At 45.9% G+C, this 19,072-nt stretch overlaps 1 protein-coding gene across 1 annotated transcript; it reads right to left on the bottom strand.

Moving 5' to 3' along the window:
* Positions 1 to 1,554: 1,554 nt before the first annotated feature.
* Positions 1,555 to 18,304, bottom strand: MCRIP2 (MAPK regulated corepressor interacting protein 2). Its single transcript, XM_070761022.1, has 5 exons — positions 17,963 to 18,304; positions 17,604 to 17,715; positions 5,419 to 5,546; positions 3,045 to 3,146; positions 1,555 to 1,952 (listed from the first exon to the last, which is right to left on the bottom strand). The coding sequence occupies exons 1-5, from the start codon at positions 18,015 to 18,017 to the stop codon at positions 1,882 to 1,884; spliced, it is 468 nt and encodes a 155-aa protein (XP_070617123.1). The 5' UTR covers positions 18,018 to 18,304; the 3' UTR covers positions 1,555 to 1,881.
* Positions 18,305 to 19,072: the final 768 nt, after the last annotated feature.

The raw sequence follows: 19,072 nt of genomic DNA, 5'->3' as shown, positions 1-19,072 counted from the left end.
AATCCAATAAAACTAAACTAAACTAAACTAACCAGTGATGGCCTGCTACCGGAATGGTAAGGTGCTCCATTCTGGTAGTGATTTTGGGGATGCGAGCATAGCTGAGCACCTCAACGCACACACGCATGCCCCCACATGAAATTTCACTTCTGCGCATGCACAGCAATTGAAATCATGCATGAAGAGGTTCGCGTGCGCGAGATTTAGGAGATTTTCACCTATGTTTTTGCTTCTGCACAAAAGCAAAAATATCAGCGAAACTCGCCGAAATCTCACTCACGTGAGCATCCTCATGCACAATTTTGGTTGCTGTGCATGCGCAGAAGCGAAATCTTGCACCGACGGGATCGCACGCGCACGTGGCGGCTTCAGAGGGCGCACCAGTAGCGCCGAACACAGTAGGCCTTCCCTGGGCGTAACAGAAAATAATTCACGCCCTCATCACCTCGAGGCTCGACTACTGTAACGCTCTCTACATGGGGCTACCTTTGAAAAGTGTTCGAAAACTTCAGATCGTGCAGAATGCAGCTGCGAGAGCAATTATGGGCTGCTGTAAGTATGCCCATATCACTCCAACTCTCCGCAGTCTGCATTGGTTGCCAATCAGTTTCCGGTCAAAATTCAAAGTGTTGGTTATGACCTATAAAGTCCTTCATTGCACCGGACCAGAATATCTCTGGGACTGCCTTCTGCCGCACGAATCCCAGCGACCGGTTCGGTCCCACAGAGTTGGCCTTCTCCGGATCCCGTCGACTAAACAATGTCGTCTGGCGGGACCCAGGGGAAGAGCCTTCTCTGTGGCGGCTCCGACCCTCTGGAACCCGCTCCCCCCTGAGATTAGGATTGCCCCCACCCTCCTTGCCTTTCGCAAACTCCTTAAAACCCACCTCTGCCGTCAGAACTGAAACATCTCCCCCTTGCCCATGTTGTTTTGGTGTTAGATTGATTGTGTGCTTGTTTTTTAATATTCTGGGGTTGTTTTTTATGAAAAAATTTTTAGCTTAAAATTGTAATTGGATTGGTGGGTATTGGATTTGTTATTATGTATTGTTTTTACCTTGTTGTGAGCCGCCCGGAGTTTGCGGAGAGGGGCGGCATATAAATCCAATAAATCTAATAGAAACATAGAAACATAGAAGTCTGACGGCAGAAAAAGACCTCATGGTCCATCTAGTCTGCCCTTATACTATTTTCTGTATTTTATCTTAGGATGGATATATGTTTATCCCAGGCATGTTTAAATTCAGTTACTGTGGATTTATCTACCACGTCTGCTGGAAGTTTGTTCCAAGGATCTACTACTCTTTCAGTAAAATAATATTTTCTCATGCTGCTTTTCTAATCTAATAATTGAGAAGCACTGACCGACACGAAGCTGGTCTTTGGATTGTTGCCCCCCAGTCAGTGCCTCATCTTGGCACCTCTAAATAATTACAGCCGCGCTCTGCTCCCTGCTTCTCTCCTTGGCATTTCGCTTGGGAGAGAAACGTCCTTGGGAGGCGGGAGAAGGGAAGGGAGGCCAAACCCCCACCAAAAACTCCTTTCAGCCCGAACTGCATTTGTACCGCCGACTGGCAGGATCGGCGCGTTTATTGTGAGCACAGTCTAGGTTCCGGGGCCAAAACGGACTCGGTGCTGGGTGCCAGGCTCGAGGGAGGAAGAGAACGCCCCCACTCCCTGGGCACCGCAGCATTCCCACCATGTAGGATCTGCAGGCTTCTTCCGGGCAGTGGGACAGCTCAGCGCTTCCAAGGCCATCTCTCTCCCCGCCGGCTCCCTCCCTCCGTGTTTGTCCAGTTCTCGCCGCACTCCGAGGCGTCTGCAGTTTTCTGAAGAGTGAAATTGACCATTTCTCTTGGGAAGCGGCTCCTCCGCACCCCCTTAAGAGCCGTTCTTGATTTCGGCCAGGAACTGTTGAGCCCACCAGTCTTCGAGGTCAATGGGAACAAAATCTGGGGGGGGGATGAAGGGGGGGGAGAAGGAAGTTAGGATTTGCAAGGCCAACACACCTTCAAACATGCACAAATTTTTAAAAAGCTGCTCACGTCTGTTCTTTTCTTTCCACCAAACCATCAGAGCCAGGTTTTTCAACCTGAGCAATTTCCACAGAATTCCCCAGCCAGCAATTAAACATCATTCTGGGAGTTTCGTTGCTGTTTCATTGCTGGCTGGGGAATTCTGGGAGTCCTTCCTTCCTTCCTTCCCTCCCTCCCTCCTTCCCTTCCTTCCTTTCCTTCCTTCCTTTCCTTCCCTCCCTGCCTCCCTTCTTCCTTCCTTCCTTCCTTTCCTTCCTTCCCTTCCTTCCCTTCCCTCCCTCCCTTCTTCCTTCCTTCCTTTCCTTCCTTCCCTCCTCCCTTCTTCCTTCCTTCCCTCCCTCCCTCCCTTCTTCCTTCCTTCCTTCCTTCCTTTCCTTCCCTTCCTTCCTTCCCCCTCCCTTCTTCCTTCCTTCCTTCCTTCCCCCCTCCCTCTCTTCCTCCTTCCTTCCTTCCTTTCCTTCCTTCCTTCCCTCCTCCCTCCCTTCTTCCTTCCTTCCTTTCCTTCCCTTCCTTCCTTCCCCCCTCCCTTCTTCCTTCCTTCCTTCCTTCCTTCCCCCCTCCCTCTCTTCTTCCTTCCTTCCTTCCTTTCCTTCCTTCCTTCCCTCCCTCTTCCTTCCTTCCCTCCCTCTCTTCCTCCCTTCCTTCCTTCCTTCCCTTCCTTCCTTCCTTCCCTTCCTTCCTTCCTTCCCTTCCTTCCTTTCTTCCCTTCCTTCCTTCCCTCCCTCCCTCTCTTCTTCCTTCCTTCCTTCATTCCTTCCCTTCCTCCCTCCCTCCCTTCCTTCCTTCCTTCTTTCCTTCCGCTTGCTTCTACTTGGATTTTGGGGAGAAGTAAAGGCCTGGTAACAGGTTGATTTAACAGAGTTGGAAGGGACCTTGCAGGTCATCTAGTCAAACCCCCCTGCTGAAGCAGGAGACCCTACTTCTGTCTCTACCTAAGATTGAACTCAAAACCTGCTGATTGTGAGGCAAGAGCTCCCCCTCTAGGCCACCGCATAAAGCCCCACTCACCTTTCAATTCAGGACTGGGTGTTTTCTCTGTGTATTGTATTGGGCCAGATCCACCGTCTCCCTGCTCTCGGCTGTCCAGCTGCTGCTCCACTTCTTGCCAAGCTGGAAGCAAGAAGGAAAGAACATTCAGGGAGTCCTCAACTTACAACAGTTTATTTAGCAACTGAAAGGAGTTTACATTTCTCATGATATTCATTAATACTTGTTCACAATCATTGTTGTGGTTAGCTCAAGGACCCAAGGACTGTGGATGTGGGGGAGACATCCACATGCTGCAGGCCTGTTTTGCCCTCCCTGGTAGAATCTGCTGATGAAGGCTGCTCTGACCAAGAAGACATGAGTGACAGGGAGGAGGAGAGTGTGGCAGACAGCTCAGAAGGAGATCAATTATCTAGCTCCTACTTGGATTCAGAACAAGAGTTAATGATACAGCCATGCAGAGAGCAATGCATAGGCAACAACAACTGATTATTATCAAAGAAAACGAGGCCACCTGTGGTTGGGTGGGGCTGTGGTGATTAGTGAGGCTGCTATTTATAGGGTTTGGCCATTGTGGAGGATTATCTGATCGTTGTGTTTCGTGACTGCTTTACTGACTTTGACCTTTTGTGTGCTGATTTTTCCCCGCTTTGAAACTAAACCAGAGCAAAGTGTGTTTCACTTTGTGAAAGAAGAAGGACTGTGAATTGCCTCACAGCTGCAAGCTAAGTATCACAGAACTGATAAATTACCAGTTTGTTTGGAGACCAGTGCTCTTAGCTATACCAAAAGAGGGCTTGGTTTAAGTGGATTTTCATTATAAAGAACATTGTTTTGAATTTTCAAACGTGTGTGTGTCTGAAATTTGTACCTGTGCATTTTTGGGAAGATTCTACCAGAGAGCCCGACAGGACACTCATATAGAATATTAACAATTCATTTACAGTTTCTATACCTCCTTTCAAATAGGTCTTTCCCTCTTTCTCCCTTTTTTATCAATTTATCCATTTCAGCGCAGGCTGTTATTTTTTTCAATTAGCTCTACTTCTTTCAGTATATATCACCATTTTCCCGTGCTTGTGCAAAACCTATCCTCTTGGCTGTAATTATGTGCAGTATTTTTTTAGCTTCTCTTGTGCTAGAAAAAGTTCAGGGTTTTTTTTTCTAGCATCTTTTCTATCTAAACATTAATTAATTTTGCAAGAAGCAAAATCTCGCGAGAGGACACATGGGTGTGTGAGATTTCGACAATTTTGGGCAATTTTTTGCTTTCGAGTATCCATGGAAGCAAAAAAAAAAATCACCGAAATCTCATGCGCCCGCACATCCTCTCGCGAGATTTCATTTCCTGCGCATGCGCAGAAGCCAAATCTCATACCAACGCACGCTCGTACCCGCCTGTCATCCAGAGCTGCGCACACATCTGCACTGGTAGCTGTTCTGCCAGCGTGTTTCAACAGCCTGTAATTACAGGGTAATTAGTCCAGGAAGACACACACCACACGATAAAAGGAAAACCCAAAAGTTTTTATCAACAGAAAAACAGAAACAGCTCCCTTTTTAAATGTCAAAGGGATTTTCTGGTACACACAAGGCACAGGTTAAATGCAATCCAATAGCTCACCCAATAACTGGGAAATTGAGTCCAATTCTAAAGTCCAGAGAGTCCACACACAATCTTGAACAGCACAAAAACCACGATCTTGACGAAACAATGAATCAGATGAGGCTAAAACACCAGGTTGCACTTTTATCTGTAGCACTAATTACAGCAGCCCCACCCAACCACAGGTGTCCTCCTTTTCTCTTGTAATAATCCTTCAGTTGTTGTCTCCTATGCATCACTCTACGCATGCATGGATGTGTCATTAATTCTTGTTCAGAATCCAAGGATGATACAGATGATTGATCTCCTCCTGGGCTGTCTGCCAAACTCCCCTCTTCCCTGTCACTCACGCTTTCTTGGTCAGAGGAGGCTTCGTCGGCAGATTCCATCGGGAGCAAAACAGGCCTGCGGCATGTGGATGTTTCCCCCACATCCACCTGCACATTCCTTGGGGCAGGAGCTGGGCCAGAGCTAACCACAACAGTAGCGGAGCTAAGTTGCAATCCCCGCCTGGTCTCCATCCTGATGGACGGTCTCCCTCCATAAAAACGTACGTCAAAAATGTTTCGTGTGTATCTTTTGACACAAGAACAATGCAACAGCAAACCAGGCCCTGGGGGCTCCATCAGTGTTCTGACTTCCTCCCAGAGCAGCATTTTTTTCCCAAACTTCAACTCCCAGAATCCTTCAGCCCCCATGCTGGGAATTTGAGGGATTCTGGGAGTCAAAGTCCACAGTTCTTCAGTGGGCCACGCTTTGAAGCTTCCTGCCCCAGAGTCCACCGCTTACCTTCGTACACAAACCGGACATTTTCTTCGTGAGCGACCGTGTAGTTTTCCTCTGTGGTTGCGGGGGGCGAGATCATCAACGGGGGTCTCTTCCCATTGACCCTGTTGAATACAAGCTTGGGAAGGGGACTGCAAAGACAGAAGGGGAGAGGATTTGGATTTATTTATTTATTTATTAGTAGGGTTGAAAGGGACCCCAAAGGTCATCAAGTCCAACCCCTTGCTCAAGCAGGAAACCCTACACCTCCCCATCCAGATGGTAGTCCAATCTCTTCTTGAAAATGTCCAGAGTTGGGGCATTCACAACCTCCACTGGCAGGCCATTCCACCGGTTGATCGCTCTGACCATCAGGAAGTTCTTCCTTATTTCCAAGTTGAATCTCCTGGGAGGAAACAGGGCCTCCACCCCCTCTGTGGTTTCCCCAATCACACGCATTATTTGCTTTCACATTGATTCCTATGGGAAAAATTGCTTCTTCTCACAAACTTTTCTACTTAAGAACCTGGTCACAAAATGAATTAAGTTCATAAGTAGAGGTACCACTGTATATACATATACTGTATATATACTGCTCAAAAAAAATAAAGGGAACACTCAAAGAACACATCCTAGATCTGAATGAATGAAATATTCTCATTGGATACTTTATTCTGTACAAAGTGCACCACAGCCTGTGAAATTGATTGTCAATCAGTGTTGCTTCCTAAGTGGACAGTTTGATTTCACAGAAGTTTGATTTACTTGGAGTAATATTGTGTTGTTTAAGTGTTCCCTTTGTTTTTTTGAGCAGCGTATAGTACTGTATATGTATATGCATATGTATATATATATACAAAGAAAGGTTCACCATCCATCATCCAAGCTAATTCTTGCATCTGGCTGGTCCCAGGGATTTAACAGTTCATTTTTAATCTTTCCTAATCCTGACTCAGATTAATGAAAGAGCGACAATCTTTGGCACAAGATGGTACCTTAGAACAGTGTTTTTCAACCAGTGTGCCGTAACACACTAGTGTGCCGCGAAACATGGTCAGGTGTGCCACGAAGAAGGAAGCTCATGTTCCGGTCTCGCAACGTTTTGCTGGGAGAAAGAGAGAGAGAGAGAAAGAAAGAAAGAAAGAGATAGAGAAAGAGAGAGAGAAAGAGAGTGAGAGAGAGAGTGAGAGAGAGAGAGAAAGCAAGAGAGAGAAAGAAAAGAGAGAAACAGAGAGAAAGCAAGAGTGAGAGAGAGAGAAAGCAAGAGAGAGAGAGAAAGAAAGCAAGAGAGAGAGAGAGAAAAGGAGAGGAAGGGAGAAAGAAATGAGCAAAAAGGGGAGGAAAAAAGAGAAATGAGAAAATGATTGAGACCGAGAATGAGAGGAAAGAGAGAGAAACAAAAGAGAGAGAAGTGACTCTTGATTTAAAGCATATGATAAAAAGCACCCAAAGAATAAGAGAGAAAACCCCCCCAGCCCTCACCTGTTTTTGGAAATGGTTCACACACACAAGGGTGGGGAGGAGATGGATGGAAAAAGAGAGGAGAATGTCTTAGGGTGTCATTTTGGTTGGGGGTGTGCCCCAGGATTTTAAAATGTAAAAAATGTACGGTGGCTCAAAAAAGGTTGAAAACCACTGCCTTAGAAGACTGCATTAGCCTTCGGAGGAGACAGAGCCAAGCCCTACTAAAAGGAGAGTCCCTGGGTTTAAAAACTCTTGTTAATCTAATCTAATTCAACTTGGGCGTCCTCCTCGATCCACAGCTCACATTAGAGAAACATCTTTCAGCTGTGGCGAGGGGGGCGTTTTCCCAGGTTCGCCTGGTGCGCCAGTTGCGGCCCTACTTGGACCGGGAGTCATTGCTCACAGTCACTCATGCCCTCATCACCTCGAGGCTCGACTACTGTAACGCTCTCTACATGGGGCTACCTTTGAAAAGTGTTCGGAAACTTCAGATCGTGCAGAATGCAGCTGCGAGAGCAATTATGGGCTGCTCTAAGTATGCCTATATTACTCCAACACTCCGCAGTCTGCATTGGTTGCCGATCAGTTTCCGGTCACAATGCAAAGTGTTGATTATGATCTATAAAGCCCTTCATGGCACCGGACCAGAATATCTCCGGGACCGCCTTCTGCCGCACGAATCCCAGCGACCGGTTCGGTCCCACAGAGTTGGCCTTCTCCGGGTCCCGTCGACTAAACAATGTCGTCTGGCGGGACCCAGGGGAAGAGCCTTCTCTGTGGCGGCTCCGACCCTCTGGAACCAGCTCCCCCCTGAGATTAGGATTGCCCCCACCCTCCTTGCCTTTCGCAAACTCCTTAAAACCCACCCCTGCCGTCAGGCATGGGGGAACTGAAACATCTCCCCCTTGCCCATGTTGTTTTGGTGTTAGATTGACTGTATGCGTGTTTTTAATATTCTGGGGTTGTTTTTTATGAATTTTTTAGTTTAAAAATTGTAATTGGATTGGTGGGTATTGGATTTGTTATTATGTACTGTTTTTACCTTGTTGTGAGCCGCCCCGAGTTTGCGGAGAGGGGCGGCACATAAATCCAATAAATCTAATCTAATCTAATCTAATTCTTGCTTCCTTTCGAGAATCTGCGAAATCCAACCGCTCAGGAGGTTTGCAGTTCAGGTCAATCCAAATAGGTATTGTCTACTCCACCTACAGGTCCTCGGGTGACACACGATCAAGCCCAAGCTTTCCGTCGCTAAGCAAGATCATTTGTTAAACGAGTTTGCCCCATTTTGTGACCTTTTGTTAAATCAATCACTGCAGCTCTTAACTTAGTAGCCCGACTGTCACGAGAATCTGGCTTCCCCATTCTGACTCTGCCTGGTTAGAAGATGGCAAAATTATGTGACTCCCGCGACATTGCAAACCGTCATAAATATGAGTCACATCCAGGGCCATGAGGTTTGCTGCAATGGCCATAAGTGTGAAAAACATGGGAATAAATCCCTTGTTTCCAGGCCGTCATTAACTTTGAAATGTTACTGAACCAAGTGTCGTAAATTGAGGACTCCCTGCCTTGGTGACAACAAGAATATTTCATTATCAAGTTGAATTTGATAAGAAAAATTGGCATATAAGAACAGAGATGGTTTTGAAAGATTCATAAAAATGGAATTAATGAACAATAGATGAGTTATGGCGTATTGAAAAAAAAAAGTATGAAATTAGTTAATATTTTTTCTTTTCTTTTTTCTTTTTTTCCTTTTTTAGTATTTTCAATGTTTGTGATTTGATACAAGGGTTTTTAGATTTAAGTAAAATGTACAAAGAGAAATAGAAGTCACTGTGGCCTATCACTTAATTAGAATGTTAAAAATATTATTTGTCAATATATATTTGGTATGTTTGTTTGTATGTATGTTTGGTTTTACAATAAGGGTTTTTTAGTTGTTTTAGTATTGGATTTACATGCTGTTTTTTATTACTGTTGTTAGCCGCCCCGAGTCTACGGAGAGGGGCTGCATACAAATCCAATCAATCAATCAATCAATCAATAAATAAATAAATATTTGAGGGAACATTAATGAAGAGAGGTAATACATGACGATTGTGATTTCTGGATGACAAGATTAGATAAATAATTTTTTTTTTTGCAATAAAATAAAGATTTATAGAGAAATTAATAATTTTGTATTATGATATTTTGGGGGGATTATACAAGAGCTACTAACAAAATACACTGCATTTTATTGTACTGGAAATAGAAGATGTTTGACATTGTACTAAAACATATGAAGGAAAAAATTAAAATAATTATACTGAAAGAATATTTCACGAGCAAGCCTAAGATTTCTGCTTACATTGGCATTCTTCAAACACAAACTCTTTTGGTTTGAACCGTCAGTAAAAGAAATATGATGTGCCGGACGGTGCCTGGAGGATGTTGGGGTCTGGATGGGTGTTAACAGACTCAAACTCAACCCTGATAAGACGGAGTGGCTGTGGGTTTTGCCTCCCAGGGACAATTCCATCTGTCCGTCCATTACCCTGGGGGGGGGAATCACTAATCCCCTCAGAGAGGGTCCGCAACTTGGGCGTCCTCCTCGATCCACAGCTCACATTAGAGAAATATCTTTCAGCTGTGGCGAGGGGGGCGTTTACCCAGGTTCGCCTGGTGCACCAGTTGCAGCCCTATTTGGACTGGGAGTCACTGCTCACAGTCACTCATGCCCTCATCACCTCGAGGCTCAACTACTGTAACGCTCTATACATGGGGCTACCTCTGAAAAGTGTTTGGAAACTCCAGATCGTGCAGAATGCAGCTGCAAGAGCAATCATGGGCTTCCCTAAGTATGCCCATGTTACACCAACACTCTGCAGTCTGCATTGGGTGTCGATCAGTTTCTGGTCACAATTCAAAGTGTTGGTAATGACCTATAAAGTCCTTCTTGGCATCGGACCAGAATATCTCCGGGACCGCCTTCTGCTGCACGAATCCCAGTGACCAGTTAGGTCCCACAGAGTTGGCCTTCTCCGGGTCCCGTCGACTAAACAATGTCATTTGGCGGGACCCAGGGAAAGAGCCTTTTCTGTGGCGGCCCCAACCCTCTGGAACCAACTCCCCCCAGAGATCAGAATTGCCCCCACCCTCCTCGCCTTTCGTAAGCTTCTTAAAACCCACCTCTGTCGTCAGGCATGGGGGAATTGAGATATTCCTTTCCCCCTAGGCCTATACAATTTATGCATGGTATGTTTGTGTGTATGTTCGGTTTTTTAAATAAGGGTCTTTTAATTATTTTAAATATTAGATTTGTTATATGTTGTTTCATTATTGCTGTTAGCCGCCCCGAGTCTATGGAGAGGGGCGGCATACAAATCTAATAAAAAAATAAAAAAATAAACAGCTGTAAACCAAGGATTGTGTATCCTTGAATGAAGAGACAAGACTAATTCTACTACTCCTAACCATAGTCCCTCTAAGCTGAGCAGTGAGCAATCGCTCACTTAAAAATCATCATCAACTCAGAGTTTTCCAAACCTGCCCAGAAGCCGAGAGGGAAAGAGTGAGAGGGAAGGAGAGAGAGAGGAAGAGAGGAAGAGAGAGAAACAGATAGAAAAAAGAGAGGAAGGAAAAGAGAAAGAAAAAGAATGGGAGTAAGGAAGAGAGAAAGAAAATCAAAATCTAGTTTGAAACTAGCTCAACTATTTAAATGGCATTTTGATATTGATAGAGTTGCCCTATTATGAGCTCACTGTTATAGACACACAGTACAGTATTTTATTTTGAAATTCTCTGAGGCAAAACAGGGTGGGTTTCTTATTTGTTTGTTTGTTTATTTGTTTATTTATTTGTTTGTTTGTTTATTTATCTATTTATTTATTTATTATTTCTGTGCCGCCCAGTCCCAAAGGGACTGCCGCTCAGACCCTATACTTTTCCGCCCACCCCCCCAAAAAAATTAGAGGGAACACTGCTCCTAACCATATTTGTCCTTTTGTTCAAGAATATGCAAGTCACTCTCTGGGATGGGATTCTGGACTTTATCCCAGTTTTCAAGTTTTCTGGGGCAGGAGTCCAATGGCATGTGACCCAAATCCTTCCACCTGATCACACTTCCACAACATCAAGCGAGTCACATGTTGTTGACTCTCCCTTCCCAACCCTCCTCCCTCCTCCTTCCGTGTGCCATCCGGGCCCTCTCCCAAATTCTCCTTGCAACTGGACACACATTTTTTTCCCAAGGTCAGTAGAACAAATGGTCATTGTAAAAAAAAAAATACACAAAAAACAAAACGACCAGTGCGCCAAAGCTGAAAGAGACACAACAATGGGAAATGCGTCTGATCGAAGGGGATCGATATGCACCTATGCTGACATCCCAACAATCTGGGTCCTCATTTTACCCACCTCGCAAAGATGGAAGGCTGAGTCAACTTTGAAACATTGCAATGACCAGATATCTTTTTTTACCGGCCCCCATCTCAATGAGGTCTAGAATCTTGTGCAAAAATAAAAAAGATGAAACTTTGCAAACTACCGCTTTCTGTACGTTGAACTGTGATTACTTAAACAAATCACATTTGCAGATTGTTCATAAAAGCACTGAGATACGATTGTTGACGAACACAAGTACCTTATGACTCTTGACGAATGTATCTTTTCTTTTATGTACACTGAGAGCATGTGCACCAAAGATAAATTCCTTGTGTGTCCAGTCACACTTTGCCAATAAAGAATTCTATTCTATTCTATCCTATTCTATTTAAACATGCCTGGGATAAATATATATCCATCGTAAGATGAAACACAGGAAATAGTATAAGGGCAGACTAGATGGACCATGAGGTCTTTTTCTGCCGTCAGTCTTCTATGTTTCTATGTTTCTATTCAATTCTATCCTACTCTATTCTATTGTTCAAATCTCACCAGGCTCAAGGTTGATTCAGTCTTCCATCCTTCTAAGGTCAGTAAAATGAGGACCCAAATTGTAAACCACTTAGAGAGGGGCTATAAAGCACTGTGAAGCAGTATAGGTCTAAATGCTATTGCTGTTGCTATTCCTATATTCTATTCTACATATTATGGATTGATGGCTCACAGTTGGCTAGGCTTATACAACATAAATCAGACAATCACATCTTAGTTTTGTTGCATTCAATTTAGCCCAGAATATTTCTATATAGTCCAGCACAGGGCTCTCCAAATTTGGCAACTTTAAGACTCGTGGACTTCAATTCTGGGAGTTGAAGTCTACAAGTGACCAAGGTTGGAGACCTCTGGCCCAGCCTATTCTTAACAATGTAGACACCTAAAGGAAAGTATGATTCCTTTAACCATGATCAGACCTAACCTTCAAATGCAGGTACGCATAATTTTTCCACCGTAAAGCTGCCGTTTATGGCAAAAGGTAATTTCTCTCTAGTTTTAGCATCTAATTCAGGCTTTCTAACTATTGTCTGGCTTAGGATCTTGGTTTTAAGAGATGAGGTGCATTGGTTTGTTAATGCTTCCACGAATTCTTCCTAGCCAGAAAACAGGTTAATTTTGTTACATCACTTAACATGTGTTGTGCAAACGCTGCTATTAAGTAAAGAGAGATTTATGAAGCACTTTTTGGACTCTTGCTACATAAGTAAATACGCGGGGCAATAAATTATATAGACCAAAAGGAAGATAACTTTGTCAATGGGACCTGTTGAGTTTCTTCCAAGTAGGTGGATACCTTCGCGGTCTTGCACAAGTCTTTTATTTTGGCAAAGCTGGTCACAGCGCTCAACAACGTATTCAATTTTCACGCAGTTCAGCTATAGCTACATGGCATTGGACCAGAGTACCTCCGGAACCGTCTGCTACCGCACGAATCCCAGCGGCCGATAAGGTCCCACAGAGTTGGCCTTCTCCGGGTCCCGTCGACTAAACAATGTCGTCTGCTGGGCCCCAGGGGAAGAGCCTTCTCTGTGGTGTCCCCAGCCCTCTGGAATCAACTCCCCCCGGAGATTAGAACTGCTCCCACCCTCCTTGTCTTCCGTAAACTACTTAAGACCCACCTATACCACCAGGCATGGGGGATTTGAGACATCTTTCCCCCAGGCTTATTATAATTTATGTTTGGTATGTATGTGTTGTTTGGTTTTTAATTATGATAGGGTTTTTAGTTTTTTTTAATATTAGATTTGTGCCATTATAATATTATTATTTTGTATTGTTGTTGTGAGCCACCCCGAGTCTTCGGAGAGGGGCGGCATACAAATCTGAGAAATAATAATAATAATAATAATAATAATAATAATAATTATTATTATTATTATTATTATTATTATTATTATTATTATTATTATTATTGTGAGTTCTAGACCTGACTTTGGCATGAAACAATTTTCAAACGTGTGTGTGTGTCTGAAATTTGTACCTGTGCATTTTTGGGAGGATTCTACCAGAGAGCCCGACAGAACACCTCCTCAAAAAAAACCCACTAAAAAAAACTATTTAAAAAAAGGTGGCGACCAAGGACCGGCACCAATCAAATTGGATCAGTGACAGCACCAGTGGGTTGATACCGATTCGAGGGAACCAGTCCGAACTGCAGGAACCCACCTTCTGACTTAGACTTATATACCTCTTTACAGCCCTCTCTAAGTGCTTTGCAGAGTGAGCATCTTGCCCCCAACAATCTGGGTCCTCATTTTACCCATCTCAGAAGGATGGAAAGCCGACTCAACCTTGAGCCTGGTGAAATTTGAACTGCCAAATTGCAGGCAGCCGGAAGGCAGCAGAAGTAGCCTGCAGTACTGCACTCTAACCACTGCGCCACCATGGCTCATTGAATGGAAGGGCAGCGGGAAGCTTACAATGGCTGGGTTTGCCATTGGTAAACTGGGTATCCAACCAGCCAGAAAACTAATCAAACACACCTGGGCTTTGAATCTATGTGTAATTTGAAATAATTTGCTTTGCAACGCAAATGGTTTTTCTAAATGCTGGGAAGTATTGTCTGTTCTTTCAGGGCCTGTTTGAAGTGCGGAGAAAGGATTTTAACCCAACCCAGCTGAATTTATACATGGTATGCTTGTGTGTGTGTATGTTAGTATAGGTTTTTTTAAAAACTTTAAATATTTTAATTAATTGGATTATGTATTGGATTGTTTTTCACTTGTTGTGAGCCGCCCCGAGTCTTCGGAGAGGGGCGGCATACAAATCCAAATAATAAATAAATAAAATAAACTTAAAGTAAACCGCTCCAAACTTCAGATCGTGCAGAATGCAGCTGCGACAGCAATCATGGGCTTCCCTAAATATGCCCATGTCACACCAACACTCCGCAGTCTGCATTGGTTGCCGATCAGTTTCCGGTCACAATTCAAAGTGTTGGTTATGACCTATAAAGCCCTTCTTGGCACCGGACCAGATTATCTCCGGGACCGCCTTCTGCCGCAGGAATCCCAGCGACCAAGTAGGTCCCACAGAGTTGGCCTTCTCCGGGTCCCGTCAACAAAACAATGTCGTTTGGCGGGACCCAGGGGAAGAGCCTTCTCTGTGGCGGCCCCGGCCCTCTGGAACCAACTCCCCCCCAGAGATTAGAATAACCCCCACCCTTCTTGCCTTTCGCAAGCTTCTTAAAACCCACTTCTGTCATCAGGCATGGGGGAATTAAGATATTCTTTCCCCCTAGGCTTCCACAATTTATGTATGGTACGTTCGTATGTATGATTGGTTTTAAAATAAGGGTTTTTAGCTTCTTTAGTATTGGATTGTCGCATGTTGTTTTTACTACTGTTGTTAGCCGCCCCGAGTCTATGGAAAGGGGCGGCATACAAATCCAATAAAATGAAATGAAATGAATGAACTCGACTGCAGGAAATACGAATTTAGTAACCGAGTAGTTGATGCATGGAACTCACAACCTGACTCTAATATCATCACCTAACCCCCAAAACTTTACCCTTAGACTATCCACTGTTGACCTTTCCCAATTCCCTAGAGGTCAGTAAGGGGTGTGCATAAGTGCACCAGCGTGCCTTCCGTCCCCTGTCCTAATGTTCCTCTCTTACTAGTAACTCAACTTACGACCACAATATTGGTCCCAAATTTAGCTTGCTAAGTGAAGCCACTGGGTTTTCCTTTGTTTTATGTGGTTTTCCTTGTCCCGTTTGTTAAGTGAATCCCTGCAGCTGTTAAATCCGTCACAGGGTTGTGAAGTAAATCTGGTTTTTCCGCTGCCTTTGCGGGTCAGCAGGTCACAAAAGGGGATTCCCCAGGACACTGCAACCGTCATAAAGGTGAGTCAACTGTCCAGATTCCGAATGTAAATCACATGAATGTGGGGGATGTTTGCAACGGTCACAAACGTGGGGGGGGGGGGGGAAAGGTCATAAGTCGCTACTTTCAGTGCTGTTGTAACTTCAGTCACTAAATAAAATGTCGTAAGTCGAGAACTGCCTGCACAGTTCTTACAATTGCATAATCAAAATTAATGCTGTTGTGCAATGCAAACGGCAGTTATCAGGTGAACTCAAGGGTGGATCCAGTTCTCACCACAAACAAATCCTATACCTGTGGGATTTTTTTTCCCAGCCACAAAATACCTACTTCAACGCGCAATCTGCTGTAATTTACCCCAGATTAGCCAAAGCGCAACCGTTGTGTTCATTGAACCGACAATACCCAAATAAATGAACAATTAATATTATGGTGTGGTGGTGATCGACCTCAGGGTTTTTCAAACATTTTTGCAGGCTTCAGAACCTCCTTAAAATGGAAATAAACACGTAGAAGTTAAGAGACGAAGCTTGAAGTTTGCACAGTAGCACTGGATTCTTCCCGGTTTGGACCAAAGCGCCCGAACCGTTAGCAACCCGCTTAGTGACGCAAGAATGGCGTCACGGATCCAGTTTGGGTGGTGCTGGTCCAGTGAAGGGCTGCAAAAAATGTTACTACCACATTGTGGGCGTGGCTCATTTTGTGGGTGTGGCTTGCCGGCCATGTGACTGGGTTGGCTTAAAGGTCATGTGACTGGCTTAAAGGTGGCCAACTTGTCATCACCTTTAAGCCAGTCACATGACCTTTAAGCCAACCCAGTGCTTTGGTCCAAACCGGGAAGAATCCAGCGCTACTGTGCAAACTTCAAGCTGAGAGTCTTGGATGCTGGCTGAGGAATTCTGGGAGTTGAGGTCCACCTCTCTTTAACCTTAGCTTTCAGACCATGCCTTGTCCTTAATCCGGGAGGGTTTCCAAGCCAAGTGCAAAGAAGAGCAAAGGAACGGGGCACCCAAAAGGACATACAAAAGAGCCCCAGCTGCCCAGTGCTCAACATCACGATGCAAAAAGGATGTTGAGACTCTAGAAAAAGTGCAGAGAAGAGCAACAAAGAGGATTAGGGGACTGGAGGCTAAAACATACAAAGAACGGTTGCAGAAACTGAGTATGTCTAGTTTAAGGACCAGGGGAGACATAATAGCAGCGTTCCAATATCTCAAGGGTTGCCACAAAGAAGAGGGAGTCAACCTATTCTCCAAAGCACCTGAAGGTAGGACAAGAAGCAATGGGTGGAAACTAAACAAGGAGAGAAGCAACCTAGAACTAAGGAGAAATTTCCTGACAGTCAGAACGCTTGATCAGTGGAACCGCTTGCCTCCAGAAATTGTAAACGCTCCAACATTGGAAGTTTTTAAGAAGGTGTTGGATAACCATTTGTCTGAAGTAGTGTAGGGTCTTTGGCCCAAGCAGGGAGTTGGACGAGAAGACCTCCAAGATCCCTTTCAACTCTGTTGCTATTATTATTATTGTTGTTGTTGTTGTTTTGTTGTTGTTGTTATCATTATTATCATAATCATAGTTGTTGTTGTTGTTGTTATTATTATTATTATTATTATTATTATTATTATTATTATTATTATTATTATTATTATTATTATTATTATTATTATTATTTTTATTATTATTATTATTATTATTATTATTATTATTATTATTATTATTATTATTATTACATTAGATATAGGAGTCTCCTGCGTAGTCAGGGGGGTGGACTAGATGATCTGCCAGGTCCCTTCCAACTCTGTTAATCTGTTATCTGTAAACTCCTCCTCCCCAACCCAAGGAAGGCAGACATCGCCCTACCTCCTTCCTATTCCTGCCACCCCCCCTTCCAACCCCCCCCCCCTTTTCCTCTGCCTCGGTCTTCTCTAGGCTAGGGCAAAGGCTGCCTCCCGGGCACCCGCCCCCTTCTCGTGACGTCCTCTGACGTCACCTGCCCACTCCCCCTCTCCTCCCCCCACCACCAAAGGAGATTCCCCTCCCTCCAGGCGAGCACGTGCTTCCCCCAGCCGGGGATGTCCTTGCAAGCCCACGTGGAGGGGAGGGGGCGACACCGGAGGGCAGGATGGGGGGGAGGGCAAGCCCCCCTTCTCCTTCTTGCCCCCTCCCCCTCGTCCCTCCCCCCCCCCCTTGGGAGCCATGTGGCCACAAGGACAGCAGCAGGCAGGCTAGCCACAAGGTCACCTCCACTTCCCTTCCGGGGAGACGGACAGCCCTTCTGCCCGAGACCCCCGCCCGGGCCGTGGAGGGGCGACCCTCTTTGCTCCACCGGTGGGCCCCCCCCCCCCGTTCCGGGCCCTGGGGAGTTTGCAGGCGACGGAGGCAGCCTCGGACAAGCCGCGGGCAAGGTCACCCAGCCGCCGGGGAACGTCCTTCTCGCCGCCGCGCTCTGCCTCTGCCGGCCCCCACCCGGGCGCGAACCCCTTTTTCTTTACCTCGACAGGGCCCACGAGCTGAGCTCCACCGGTTGCAGCAGCTGCTGCTGTTGTTGCTGTCGCTGCCGGCATTTCAAATCGGCCAGTTTGCTCTCCACCTGCTGCGTGGGACCTGCGGGGGGGCGAGAGAAGCGCGATCCTGCGGAACGGCCCGACACTTGACAGCCCGCGGAGAGGCTGCGCAATTCAGGAGGGGAGGGGGGAGGGCGCCTGTTGGCAGAAGGAGCAAAGAGGAGAAGGCAGAGTGTTTCCCCAGGGTGGTGGGAGGGATCGCCTGTCCCCCGCTGGCTGGGGAAGATGGGCATTGTCGTAGGAGGGGAGGGAAGGGTGGAACTCCACGGGGTCCCCGCGCCTTTTACCTGTCCGCCTCTGCGTGGCTAGCTTGCTCGGGCCCTTGGTGATGGTGTACATCATCGGTTGGCCGGGCGTCGGACGTGCGCACTCCGAGCCTTCCCGATCCTAAGCAAGGGCATCCAGCTGGTGGCTGGGCATTTCCCGGGAGCCGGGTTCGAAAGAGGCTCCTCCCGCTGGGGAGGGACGGCCCGCCTCTCGGTCACAGTCCCCCCGCGATCGCTTGCAGGACCCGAGGGAGATGCAAGCTGGACACTCTCCCCGCCCGCCCGGGCTTCAACTTGGCCGGCCAAGGCGCGAGTCCCCTTTAAGGCCGCCCCAGCCAGCCGGAGCTGCCTCCAGCACGCCCACCCTCGTGGCTTGCGCTTTAAAGGCGCCGCGGCGCATTTGGCCGGGATTCCGGGCTCCCGTTGCGCAAGGGAGGGTCGGACAGGAGGTTTGGCCTGGATCGGTTCCCGGGACGTTCTCACGTGCGCCCGCCGAGCCCGGGCAAATCGCGCACGAGAGAGGGGGAAGGTGCAGCCCGTTGCAAGTCCCCCCCTCCACCGCGTCAACCTTGCAAGGAGGAAAATGCGCCTAGATTGGGGTTCACTTTGGGGTCAATTTGCTCCCTTTCACCACCACCTATGCAATGGCGATGATCAAAACCTGGGTTGTGTCCCGCTTGACATCTAACTTGACACGTGCAAACTCACCCGTCTCCTCCAGATCCTGGGTTTCATTCAGACGAGTTGGTCGCTGAATTCTATGCAGCTCCCTGCATCGTTTTATTGATAAGCACCCTTGGGCAATATCAAAAGTGCAGAGTTTCAGAAATAAATTTAATGTTTATTTTATTAATTTGTTTGTTTATTTCTTTGTTTGACAAACATCTACAAGATAGAATAGAGAACAGAATAGAATATAGAATAGAATAGAATTCTTTATTGGCCAAGTGTGATTGGACACACAAAGAATTTGTCTTTGGTGCAGATGCTCTCGGTGTACATAAAAAAAGGATACATTGGTCAAGAATCATGAGGTACACTTAATAGAATAGAATAGAATAGAATAGAATTTTATTGGCCAAGTGTGATTGGACACACAAGGAATTTGTCTTGGTGCATATGCTCTCAACG

The sequence above is a fragment of the Erythrolamprus reginae genome, chromosome 9 (genome assembly GCF_031021105.1).
Source record: "Erythrolamprus reginae isolate rEryReg1 chromosome 9, rEryReg1.hap1, whole genome shotgun sequence".
In the NCBI taxonomy this organism is placed as follows: Eukaryota; Metazoa; Chordata; class Lepidosauria; order Squamata; family Dipsadidae; genus Erythrolamprus; species Erythrolamprus reginae.
Note: the sequence above shows the minus strand (reverse complement) of the source record. Positions and strands in the feature narration are given on the sequence as shown.